The sequence below is a fragment of the Oncorhynchus tshawytscha genome, linkage group LG31 (genome assembly GCF_018296145.1).
Source record: "Oncorhynchus tshawytscha isolate Ot180627B linkage group LG31, Otsh_v2.0, whole genome shotgun sequence".
Classification (NCBI taxonomy): domain Eukaryota; kingdom Metazoa; phylum Chordata; class Actinopteri; order Salmoniformes; family Salmonidae; genus Oncorhynchus; species Oncorhynchus tshawytscha.
This window is the reverse complement of record NC_056459.1, coordinates 40,630,251-40,643,828: the sequence shown is the minus strand read 5'-3', so window position 1 is coordinate 40,643,828 and position 13,578 is coordinate 40,630,251. Positions and strand designations below refer to the sequence as shown.

The following is a 13,578-nucleotide window of genomic DNA, read 5'->3' as shown; positions in this document are numbered from 1 at the left end:
TTTCTATTTATTATGCCAAGGCAGCAGCAGCTACTCTTCCTGGGGTCCGGCAAAATTAAAACGGTTATTTATGATGAAGTCAATCTCTCCTCTACTTTGAGCCAGGAGAGATTGACATGTATATTATTGTTAGCTCTCTGTGTACATCTATGGGCCAGCCATGCTGCATACATAGACAATTTACTCAAAGCCAGTGGCATGTCTTTAGTAAAGATTGAAAAAATTAAGGGGCCTAGACAGCTGCCCTGGGGAATTCCTGATTCTACCTGGATTATGTTGGAGAGGCTTCCATTAAAAAACACCCTCTGTGTTCTGTTAGACAGGTAACTCTTTATCCACATTGAATGTCCTTCCCTATAAGCGTGCTGAAAGGCTGTTGTCAATTTTAATTACTGTAAAATAGCATTGTATCTGATCAAACCATTTTTTCCAGAAGTTTACTAAGGGTTGGTAACATGCTGATTGGTTGGCTATTTGAGCGCGTAAAGGGGGCTTTACTTTTCTTAGGTAGTGGAATGACTTGAGCTTCCCTCCAGTTCTGAGGGCACACACTTTCTAATAGGATTAAATTGAAGATGTGGCAATATCGTCCACTATTATCCTCCGTAATTTTCCATCCAAGTTGTCAGACCCCGGTGGCTTGTCATTGTTAATAGAGAACAATCATGTTTTTCACCTCTTCCACACTCACTTTATGGAATTGAAAATTACAATTCTTTCATAATTTGGTCATATATACTTGAATGTGTAGTGTCAGCGTTTGTTGCTGTCATGTCTAAGTTTTCTAAAACTTTTTTAAAGTAGAAGTATCCATTGTTTTTGTGATGAATCTGATTCAATGAAAGATGGAACTGAGTTTGCCTTTTTTCCCAAAATTGAATTGAAGGTGCTCCAAAGCTTTTTACTATATTTTGTTGTCACTTATCTTTGTTTCATAGTGTGGTTTCTTCTTGGGTGCATGTTTATTAGTAACTGGGATAAGCAATTACATAACTGTGTGAAGTTGTAACGTCTGGATGCTCATTACACCACGGACCAACAGATTTTCTTTCATCAACATATGAATCACTACAAAATGTATTGTATGACCTCTTATACACTATATTAGGCCCAGCCTGACCTCTTATACACTATATTAGGCCCAGCCTGACCTCTTATACACTATATTAGGCCCAGCCTTTGGAACTTTGGTTTTCATAGATATTGCTATGCTATATTGTGATCACTACAGCCCATGGATCTGGATACTGCTTTACAGCACATTTCTGCAGTATTAGTGAAGATGTGATCAATACATGTTGATGATTTCCTTCCTGTGCTGTTTGTAACTACCCTGGTAGGTTGACTGACAACCTGAACCAGGTTGCAGGCACTGGTTACAGTTTGAAGGTTTTCCTTGAGTGGGCAGCTTGATGAAATCCAGTCAATATTTAAGGTACATGTTTTAACAACTTTTCTGGGATGCTTGCTTGTTTCCAGAGCAGAAGTAGACATTCTCATGTTATTTATGTTAGTGCAGAGTGAGCTGCACACAGTGGACTTCCTACTAGGGCACACCGCCTCAGTGCTAACAGTATAAATCTGGTTCATATGCACATGATTACTGTATACAATAGCTGTAGGATCAGTAGAGGCATTCAGGGCAGTTAGAGGGACATAAATTAGGTTACTTACATTGTGTCTACCAACGCCACTGGTATAATGTAAATTTGCTGAAGCATTATGATGACTCAGCGACACAATGGTAGGGATTAACTGAGCTGGGCTTGGGTCATTGATAAATCATTGTCTCAACGGTAGGTCAGGTGTACAGAGTAACCAGATCAACAGGTGAAAGTTTAAAAAAAAATAGGTTGTGTTTCTGATGAGTTTGTGTGATTAAGCTCCAGTGGTAAAATGTGTTCTTGTATTTCAGAAGTGCAACACTGGATAATATTAGTGTCCTGCCTGCCCAGCCCTATCCTGTCACATGCTACTCCCATGTTATCACTCCAGTTTTTTTAAACCCAGAGGCACAACATCGCCAGACTTCTCAGAATGCCTGTGAAACAGACCAGGCCGGTGTTGGGAGTTTGAGAAGTCATTGAGAGAATCTGAAGGCACAACCTAGATTCAAGACAATGTCTTACAGCTGTAATATGTACCTTTTCAGACAACCTGACCAAATTCACCTAGAAATGGGAGTCTTTCCATGATAGACTGACCAGGTGACGGCTATGATCCCTTATTGATGACACTTGTTAAATCCACTTAAATGAGTGTTGATGAAGGTGAGGAGACAAGTTAAAGGATTTGTAAGCCGAGAGAAAATGTAGACTTGGATTGCGTATGTGTGTCATTCAGTGGGTGAATGGGCAAGACAAAAGATTGAAGTGCCTTTTGAATGGGTTATGGTAGTAGGTGCAATGCTGTCAATGCTGCTGGATTTTTTTTACTCTTAAGTTTCCTCTGTGTATCAAGAATGGTCCACCACCCAAAGGACATCCAGTCTACTTAACAGAGCTGTGGGAAACGTTGGAGTCAACATGAGCCAGCATCACTGTGGAGCACTTTGGACACCTTGTAGAGTCAACATGAGCCAGCATCGCTGTGGAGCACTTTGGACACCTTGTAGAGTCAACATGAGCCAGCATCCCTGTGGAGCACTTTGGACACCTTGTAGAGTCAACATGAGCCAGCATCGCTGTGGAGCGCTTTCGACACCTTGTAGAGTCCATCCCCAGACGATTTGAGGCTGTTCTGAGGGCAAAAGGGGGTGCAACTCAATATTAGGAACTTGTTCCTAATGTTTTGTACACTCAGTGTAGATCTGTCATTCTCATTGAAAGCCAGTCTAAGAAGTGGAGAATCTGTTCTATCAATGAGAATGACAGATCTATAACAAATAGCCAGTCTAAGAAGTGGAAATGTCATTCTCATTGGTAGAACAGATTCTCCACTTCTTAGACTGGCTTTCAATGAGAATGACAGATTTACACTGAGTATACAAAACATTAGGAACACCTTCCTAATATTGAGTTGCACCCCCTTTTGCCCTCAGAACAGCCTCAAATCGTCTGGGGATGGACTTTACAAGATGTCGAAAGCGCTCCACAGGGATGTTGGCCATTGTTGTGAAACATCTTTCCACCACTCCCCTGGAGAACCACCAAGCCTTGGGGTGATGTAGAACATGGTCATGCTCTGATCCCATATCTCTCCTATTGTTCTATACTAGTTTTCTTTATTCTCCCAGCAGCACCTATGTTTTTAAGGATCTGCATATGACCACAAACTTTGGGGATCCCATATCTCCATAGTTTTGTGAACAGGAAGTTACCTGCTGCAGTATATCTGAGTTCTGTGCTCAGTTCTTTTGCTGCCAGTTGTTCTCGGTGTATCAGCCAACGTGTCCATATAGCAGAAAGAAACACATTCATATCTAGTGCAGAGGCCTAATCATCCCCTGTGCCATTTCATGCTCCCGAATCATGAGACAGAACAATATGTCCTCATGAATAGCATCCGGTGACGTGTTTAGTCAACAAAAGTCAATGCATGGTCATCTGGGCCCTCACAGCTAACGTCCATTTGGAGAGCATAATCTGGGGAGTTTGAGTCATTCAGTCAGTTTTCTCTTGATTGCTAGCAATAGCATACATTCTTTGTGTTTTCTAACATAGGTATTGGTGTGAGTTTCTGTCCCTCTGCCTCCACACACATTGTTTTCACCATATCAATTGCGGCTGGTAATAGGTAGGCTGTCATTGTAAATAAGAATGTGTTCTTAACTGTCTTGCTTAGTTAAATAACATTAAAAAAGTATCTGCAATATCGTGTAGTTTCATAGTGTAGCTAGTCATTCACCATGGGAATGATTCAATAGTGTGTGGTTTCATAGTGTAGCTAGTCATTCACCATGGGAATGATTCAATAGTGTGTGGTTTCATAGTGTAGCTAGTCATTCACCATGGGAATGATTTAGTGATTCACCATGGGAATGATTCAAGTGAAATGGTCAAGTGCAGTCTCTTCCCATGATCTCCAGGTTCTCTGTTTGAATTTTATTCAAATGTAAAAGATGATTTAGATTTAAGGTTAACCACGTTACATTGATTTTGAGGTAGAAAGACGATATAGATGTAACGTTACACAAAAGTATGTGGACACATCTTGAAATTAATGGATTTGGCTATTTTAGTCCCCTCAGCAATATTCCAACACAGTTCTACTTTTCCTGGTTGTCCTGTAAAGGAAATGGTAAAACACTTGATACTGGAGGTCGACCGATTTATGATTTTTCAACGCCGATACCGATTATTGGAGGGCAAAAAGCCCGATGCCGATTAATTGGCCGTGTTTTTTATTTATTTTTATTTTTTTTAAATGCAGAAATTTTTATACACTTTTGTAATTATGACAATTGCAACAATATTGAATGAACACTTTTATTTTAACTTAATATAATACATATGGGCTTTTGGATGGGTGTTCTTAAGGTGATTCCACAGGTTGGTGGTATGTTTAGATTTAGCCGTTGCTGACCCCATGCTTACATCTTTATCACAAATAAGACACCTTGCTTTCCCTGGTCCCAATTCCATGTAATAGTCCCACACTGGTGTTCTGCTTTTCTCTGCCATCTGTAAAACACACACAGCTCTGAAGTGACAATGACACTGAAGAGTCTGCTTAGGAGACAAATACTCTCAACTGTTTGAATAAAAATAGAGTTCAAGTTACCTGTGATGAATGTTGAAAACAAAACTGTAATTTCTATTTGCAGGAAATTCTATTTTAATAATGGACATGGTAAGAATTGACTACCAAAGTGCGAGTCATAATTCCCATGACACCTTCTAGCAAAATCTGAAAAGCGGTTCCTTCATTCATTTATTCCATAGGATATTTTTTAGATTCACTTAAAATAAGGTCTGTGTTTCGTGTAGGCTTACACCACCTTGCCAATTTTATAACTGTGTAGATATCCATAGGACAAGGTAACTCTGATCAATATTGGCTAAATATAAGTGAAGAATTTTTTTTGTAGAGTGGATTTATGAAAATATGTTGACAAACGTTACCTTATCCTAGTGAGATTTACACGGTATCAAAACGCAGAGGCGGTTTAAACCTGCACCCTAACCTGCACGAAACACAGACCTTATCTGAAGTAGATCAAGACATTCTCTATGGAAGACATGAACAGAAGCGGTTTAAGCACGAAACGGAGACCTTATTGGAAGTAGATCAAGACATTCTCTATGGAAGACATGAACGGTAAAATAACGAAGGAACCTCTCAAGTTCAGCCGCAAGTTATTACAGGAATTATAACGCGTCGACTATTTCTCTCTAAACCATATACCTTTGACTATTACGAGCCTGCTGCTGCCTACCACCCCTCAGTCAGACTGCTATATCAAATACTAGCCACACAGAAATACGAGCCTTAGGTCAAATCCGGAAACTATCACCTCGAAAACAAAACGTTTATTCCGTTCCGTATTTTATCTAACAGAGGGCATCCATGAGTCTAAATATTCCTGTTACGTTGCACAACCTTCAATGTTATGTCATAATTGCGTAAAATTCTGGCAAATTAGTTCGTGAAGAGCCAGGCGGCCCAAACTTTTGCTTTACCCTGACTCTGCGTGCAATGAACGCAAGAGAAGTGACACAATTTCACCTGGTTAATATTGCCTGCCAACCTGGATTTATTTTAGCTAAATATACAGGTTTGAAAATATATACTTGTGTATTGATTTTAAGAGAGGCATTGATGTTTATGGTTAAGTACATATTGGAGCAACGACAGTCGTTGATTGTTTTATAAGATAAGTTTAATGCTAGCTAGCAACTTACCTTAGCTTACTGCATTCGCGTAACAGGCAGCCTCCTCGTGAGGCAGGTGATTAGAGCGTTCGACTAGTTAACTGTAGGGTTGCAAGATTGGAACCCCCGAGCTGACACGGTCAAAATCTGTCGTTCTGCCTCATTCCTAGGCCGTCATTGTAAATAAGAATGTGTTAACTGACTTGCCTAAAGATAAAATAGAGGTGTAAAAAAATCGGCCCTAATTAATCGGCCATTCCGATTAACCGGTCGATCTCTACTTGATACGCACATAAATGAAGCGATTATTTTTGCTGGGGTCTCGGGACCGATGGGGTTAAGAGGTTGTAAATTGGGTAACTTCAATTTGATGTAAATGGGTTAAACCTGTGTGTTTCTCCTTGCTAGATCAATTTATTTTTTTACCCACCTTTCTCCCCAATTTCAATCTTGTTGCATTGCTGCAATTCCCCAACGGGCTTAGGAGGCGAAGGTCGAGTCATGCGTCTTCCGTAACATGACCAGCTAAACTGCACTTATTAACACCCTCTTGCTTAACCCCAAGCCAGCTGCACCAATGTGTCGGAGGAAACACCGTTCACCTGACGACCGAGGTCAGCCCTGCCCGCCACAAGGAGTCGCTAGACTGCGATGAGCCACATAAAGCCCCCCCCCTATCGCCCCTGGTGTCCTTCTGCAGTACTGATTCTAGCCGAAACCTCTGGGACTAATGGCCACCATTTTTGTTTTTGTTCTCCTTTCCCCAGGTATGCAGTCATTGCCTTTGGCTGTGCCAGCTGTCCTAAGATCACGTGTGGGCGTGAGGGGTGTGGCACAGAGTTCTGTTACCACTGTAAACAGCTGTGGCACCCCAACCAGACGTGTGATGCCGCCCGGCAGCAGAGAGCCCAGAGCCTGAGGCTACGCACCTTCCGTTCCTCATCTCTCAACTACAGCCAGGAGAGTGGTGCTGCAGGTAACACTCACTCACAGCTCATACCTCCTCACAGCTCATACCTCCTCACAGCTCTTATCAGTTCACACAGAGGATGAATCTGATCTGTCCGTTCCTTCTCTCTCACCGTCACCAGCTGATGACATCAAGCCGTGTCCTCGCTGCGCTGCTTACATCATCAAGATGAACGACGGCAGCTGTAACCACATGACCTGTGCCGTGTGCGGCTGTGAGTTCTGCTGGCTCTGCATGAAGGAGATCTCTGACCTGCACTACCTGAGGTGAGGGGCTGACAAACAACAACCATGTCTTCAACTAACTCTCACACTTGTCTTTCCTGTACGGATTGAGTTTCATTTGTAATGCCTGTGATATGTGGTTGTTTTACCTACCTCATAGGCATTACATTCAATTAAGTCACTTTGGATCAGAGCGTTTGATGAATGACCAATGTTAGAACCACTGAACACGCTGATTGGTACCTATGCTTTTCTGTTGCTCATTAGGAAAAAAACATATTTTTTTTACCAGAATGAGTCCAAGATAACTCAAGACATCTGTAATAAATGTTGGAAATTTTTGTTGGATGTTTTAGTTGAGCAGTTTGACATCTAACTAAGGTGTTTGATGCAGTATTTCTCAACCTGTTGGCTTCCGGAAACAAAGATGGGTGGGTATGTCTATTGGATCGACAGCAAACACTGCAGCTGCTCTCCCCATGTTAGTGGACAAATGGACCCAACCTTCATTTACATATTGTGTGACGCACGGATGTTCCAAACTCCATTTTAGACAAGACAGACTTTATGACAAAGGATCCTATTTACACTTTGTAGTACATTTTTACCCTAGAATAACTTTCTGACTCATAGTGATGCCACATGGGCTGTTTTCAAAGAGATGTGTTGCTTTTTAAAGGCAGCTGCTCTTTAATGTAAATGTCTAACACATTGCTTTTTTCATTGAGGGAAAGGGATATGATTGGTTTGCACACATTGCTTTTTTCATTGAGGGAAAGGGATATGATTGGTTTGCACACATTGCTTTTTTCATTGAGGGAAGGGATATGATTGGTTTGCACACATTGCTTTTTTCATTGAGGGGAAGGGATATGATTGGTTTGCACACATTGCTTTTTTCATTGAGGGAAAGGGATATGATTGGTTTGCACACATTGCTTTTTTCATTGAGGGGAAGGGATATGATTGGTTTGCACACATTGCTTTTTTCATTGAGGGAAAGGGATATGATTGGTTTGCACACATTGCTTTTTTCATTGAGGGAAGGGATATGATTGGTTTGCACACATTGCTTTTTTCATTGAGGGAAAGGGATATGATTGGTTTGCACACATTGCTTTTTTCATTGAGGGAAAGGGATATGATTGGTTTGCACACATTGCTTTTTTCATTGAGGGAAAGGGATATGATTGGTTTGCACACATTGCTTTTTCATTGAGGGAAAGGGATATGATTGGTTTGCACACATTGCATTGAGGGAAAGGGATATGATTTTTCATTGAGGGAAAGGGATATGATTGGTTTGCACACATTGCTTTTTTCATTGAGGGAAAGGGATATGATTGGTTTGCATTGAGGGAAAGGGATATGATTGGTTTGCACACATTGCTTTTTCATTGAGGGAAAGGGATATGATTGGTTTGCACACATTGCTTTTTTCATTGAGGGAAAGGGATATGATTGGTTTGCACACATTGCTTTTTTCATTGAGGGAAGGGATATGATTGGTTTGCACACATTGCTTTTTTCATTGAGGGAAGGGATATGATTGGTTTGCACACATTGCTTTTTTCATTGAGGGGAAGGGATATGATTGGTTTGCACACATTGCTTTTTTCATTGAGGGAAGGGATATGATTGGTTTGCACACATTGCTTTTTTCATTGAGGGAAGGGATATGATTGGTTTGCACACATTGCTTTTTTCATTGAGGGGAAGCTTTTTTCATTGAGGGGAAGGTATGATTGGTTTGCACACATTGCTTTTTTCATTGAGGGAAGGGATATGATTGGTTTGCACACATTGCTTTTTTCATTGAGGGAAGGGATATGATTGGTTTGCACACATTGCTTTTTTCATTGAGGGAAAGGGATATGATTGGTTTGCACACATTGCTTTTTTCATTGAGGGAAGGGATATGATTGGTTTGCACACATTGCTTTTTTCATTGAGGGAAAGGGATATGATTGGTTTGCACACATTGCTTTTTTCATTGAGGGGAAGGGATATGATTGGTTTGCACACATTGCTTTTTTCATTGAGGGAAAGGGATATGATTGGTTTGCACACATTGCTTTTTTCATTGAGGGAAAGGGATATGATTGGTTTGCACACATTGCTTTTTTCATTGAGGGAAAGGGATATGATTGGTTTGCACACATTGCTTTTCTAACCTGCTCTGACAGTGAAAGTAAAGTAACAAATCTCCCCCCAGCCTGTCAGGATGGTGTTGTAATGTCCTTTCTCTCTCCCCCCAGCCTGTCAGGATGGTGTTGTAATGTCCTCTCTCTCTCCCCCAGCCCGTCAGGATGGTGTTGTAATGTCCTCTCTCTCTCCCCCAGCCTGTCAGGATGGTGTTGTAATGTCCTCTCTCTCCCCCAGCCCGTCAGGATGGTGTTGTAATGTCCTCTCTCCCCCAGCCCGTCAGGATGGTGTTGTAATGTCCTCTCTCTCCCCCAGCCCGTCAGGGTGGTGTTGTAATGTCATCTCTCTCTCCCCCAGCCCGTCAGGATGGTGTTGTAATGTCCTCTCTCTCTCCCCCAGCCTGTCAGGATGGTGTTGTAATGTCCTCTCTCCCCCAGCCCGTCAGGATGGTGTTGTAATGTCCTTTTCTCTCCCCCAGCCTGTCAGGATGGTGTTGTAATGTCCTCTCTCTCTCCCCCAGCCCGTCAGGATGGTGTTGTAATGTCCTCTCTCTCTCCCCCAGCCCGTCAGGATGGTGTTGTAATGTCCTCTCTCCCCCAGCCCGTCAGGATGGTGTTGTAATGTCCTCTCTCTCTCCCCCCAGCCTGTCAGGATGGTGTTGTAATGTCCTCTCTCTCTCCCCCCAGCCTGTCAGGATGGTGTTGTAATGTCCTCTCTCTCTCTCCCCCAGCCTGTCAGGATGGTGTTGTAATGTCCTCTCTCTCTCCCCCAGCCCGTCAGGATGGTGTTGTAATGTCCTCTCTCTCTCCCCCAGCCCGTCAGGATGGTGTTGTAATGTCCTCTCTCTCTCCCCCAGCCCGTCAGGATGGTGTTGTAATGTCCTCTCTCTCTCCCCCAGCCTGTCAGGATGGTGTTGTAATGTCCTCTCTCTCTCCCCCAGCCCGTCAGGATGGTGTTGTAATGTCCTCTCTCTCTCCCCCAGCCCGTCAGGATGGTGTTGTAATGTCCTCTCTCTCCCCCAGCCCGTCAGGATGGTGTTGTAATGTCCTCTCTCTCTCCCCCAGCCCGTCAGGATGGTGTTGTAATGTCCTCTCTCTCTCCCCCAGCCTGTCAGGATGGTGTTGTAATGTCCTCTCTCTCTCCCCCAGCCCGTCAGGGTGGTGTTGTAATGTCCTCTCTCTCTCCCCCAGCCCGTCAGGATGGTGTTGTAATGTCCTCTCTCCCCCAGCCCGTCAGGATGGTGTTGTAATGTCCTCTCTCTCCCCCAGCCCGTCAGGATGGTGTTGTAATGTCCCTCTCTCTCCCCCAGCCCGTCAGGATGGTGTTGTAATGTCCTCTCTCTCTCCCCCAGCCCGTCAGGATGGTGTTGTAATGTCCTCTCTCTCTCCCCCAGCCCGTCAGGATGTACCTTCTGGGGTAAGAAGCCATGGAGCAGGAAGAAGAAGATTCTGTGGCAGCTGGGCACGCTGGTGGGCGCACCGGTGGGCATCGCTCTGATCGCTGGCATTGCCATCCCCGCCATGATCATAGGCATCCCTGTCTACGTGGGGAGGAAGGTGAGTTTGGACACAGGAATAGTTTAGACCCTCTTTTTTTTAGGAATGTGTATAGATGACCCTCAAAAGCCACTGACACGCACAGCTACAAACAGTTAAAGGAATCTGATTGTACTAGTAGCACATTGAAAACAGAGGGAAACAGGGAGGTGTTTCATACAGCTGTTGCTGCCAATGCTACTGCTGCTTTAAAGAGAATCCTTAATTGCGATGTACATTATTGGACTAATAAATTCATTATTTACAGTACCTTCAGAAAGTGTTCACACCCCTTTTTCCACATTTTGTTGTTTCAGCCTGGATTAAAGAGATGTGTCTCACCCATCTATATCACACTACCCCATAATGAGAAAGTGAAAACATGTTTTTAGACATTTTTGCCAATTTTATTGAAAATGAAATGCAGAAATATCTCATTTACGTAAGTATTCACACGCCTGAGTCAATAATGTTAAAATGACCTTCGGTAGCGATTTAATGAGGAGTTTTTCTGGGTAAGTCTTAGAGCATTGCAGATCTGGGGCCTCATTTATCAATATCGACTAATGCTACTTACGAAAGAATTCAGAATGGTCGTACGCATAGAAAAAGTGTCCTATGAGAGCTATACGCACACCGGTAGCAGAGAAACATTGAAATACCAATTGTTCTCAGCCTCAATGCTCATGCACAGCCTTGGCTATTTGCATTTCGAAATGCCCCAAATGAAGCATATGGTCAAAATCATCCCTTTAAATTATGTTGAGAATATACAACGCCGTTTCATTCATTCTTTATTTTATGAAACTGAAATAGAGGCGCTAGTGTCAGAGGTTAAACGTAGTTCCACCTGGCCACCACATTCCGCCAAAGCTACAACGTAGTTCCACCTGATGCAGCCACCACATTCAGCCAAAGCTACAACGTAGTTCCACCTGGCCACCACATTCAGCCAAAGCTACAACGTAGTTCCACCTGATGCAGCCACCACATTCAGCCAAAGCTACAACGTAGTTCCACCTGATGCAGCCACCACATTCAGCCAAAGCTACAACGTAGTTCCACCTGATGCAGCCACCACATTCAGCCAAAGCTACAACGTAGTTCCACCTGATGCAGCCACCACATTCAGCCAAAGCTACAACGTAGTTCCACCTGATGCAGCCACCACATTCAGCCAAAGCTACAACGTAGTTCCACCTGATGCAGCCACCACATTCAGCCAAAGCTACAACGTAGTTCCACATAATGCAGCCACGACTATGCTTGAAATATGGAGTGTGGTTCTCAGTGACTACGCACCTTCAGTATTGGATGTGTCCCAAACAGAACACTTTGTATTCAGGACAAAAAGTTTATTGCTTTGCCACATTCTTTTGCAGTATGACTTTAGTGCCTTGTTGCAAACAGGATTCATGTTTTGGAATATTTTTATTCTGTACAGGTTTCCTTTTCATTCTGTCATTTAGGTTAGTATTGGGGCGTAACTGTTGTTAATCCATCTTCAGATTTCTCCTATCACTGCCATTAAACTCTGTTTTAAAGTCACCATTGGCCTCATGGTGAAATCCCCAATGGGTTTCCTTCCTCTCCGGCAACTGACTTAGGAAGGACGCCTGTATCTTTATATTGACTGGGTGTATTGACACACCATCCATTCCCAGTTCTGGGAAGGTCATGTGACTGTCCAACTACATCAGTCTCCAGATGGTTCTACTGTCTGCTCAGCCTAAGTCTTTTGTTTGTTTTTTTGCCATTTTAGGAGATGAGATTAGAACCATTGATTAGATAAAGTATTCTACACCAGGGTTCTGAGACTCAGTCTAGAATCTATGACGTTGAGTAGTGTCAGACGGCAGACTGTCTATGGTGGGAGTAATGGCCAACATGGTGTAGGATGCACCTGCAGAGCACTACGGGGGGTTGAAACCGAACCAGTGTATGGGATCCAACCAGGGTTGGTGCTGGACAACGTGACCGGCAAGATTTTTAATTGACCGGACATTTGAGAAATTGACCAGACATACATATGCATTGGATGGGTAAAACATTAGAGCATCCAGCCACGGTTCTCAATCGCATTTAGGGTTATTGTAAATCATCTTAAAATAATAGAATATAGGGTTTTATTGAAAAGCATAACATTGCCCATTGCATCTTCATCCCTGCTATAAATCATAAACGATTATCACTTAAAGGTAAAACATTCAGCTTAGAAGAACAAGCCACCTACACTGTAATAAAACACAACCTAGAAATATATTTGTCTAATATAACTTGTGAACGACCTGTCCTATAAACCATCTGTATGAACATTTTAAGAAATAAATAACAAAACAGCTGTTTTCAAATTCAATCTAGGCCTCTCGTTTAATTTAGCCTAGGCATGAACATTTTAAATGAGGCCTAATAAATTAAACTGTAAATGAACGCCAGGGCCGGACGGTCATGGCTAGCAGGGATCCAGCTTTTGTCAAATTAACGTCAGATTTGAGTTTTCGTAGCAGGCAAGGAAAAGGGTTAGGTTTAGCTAAATTAATTTGAACTGCCGTGCCTTGTGTCATGTGATACACAGTTGAAGTCGGAAGTTGACATACACTTAGGTTGGAGTCATTAAAACTTGTTTTTCAACCACTCCACACATTTCTTGTTAACAAACTATAGTTTTGGCAAGTTGTTTAGAAAATCTACTTTGTGCATGACACAAGTAATTTTTCTAACAATTGTTTACAGACTGATTATTTCACCTATAATTCACTGTATCACAATTCCAGTGGGTCAGAAGTTTACATACATTAAGTTGACTGTGCCTTTAAACAGCTTGGAAAATTCCAGGAAATTATGTCATGGCTTTAGAAGCTTCTGATAGGCTAATTGACATTTGAGTCAAT

General features: G+C 42.5%; 1 protein-coding gene across 7 annotated transcripts in view; it reads left to right on the top strand.

Annotated features, from left to right (window-relative positions):
* Positions 1-13,578, top strand: part of rnf19a (ring finger protein 19A, RBR E3 ubiquitin protein ligase) — a 50,595-nt gene that overhangs the window by 18,589 nt on the left and 18,428 nt on the right. For all 7 annotated transcript variants that reach the window (XR_006080483.1, XR_006080485.1, XR_006080484.1 and 4 more), the window contains exons 3-5: positions 6,581-6,789; positions 6,905-7,049; positions 10,546-10,708. Coding sequence is in view for 1 of the 7 variants with exons in the window: in XM_042309881.1 (XP_042165815.1) it covers positions 6,581-6,789; positions 6,905-7,049; positions 10,546-10,708 (517 nt within the window). In the remaining 6 variants the exon portion in view is untranslated. The remainder of the gene's footprint in view (positions 1-6,580; positions 6,790-6,904; positions 7,050-10,545; positions 10,709-13,578) is intronic.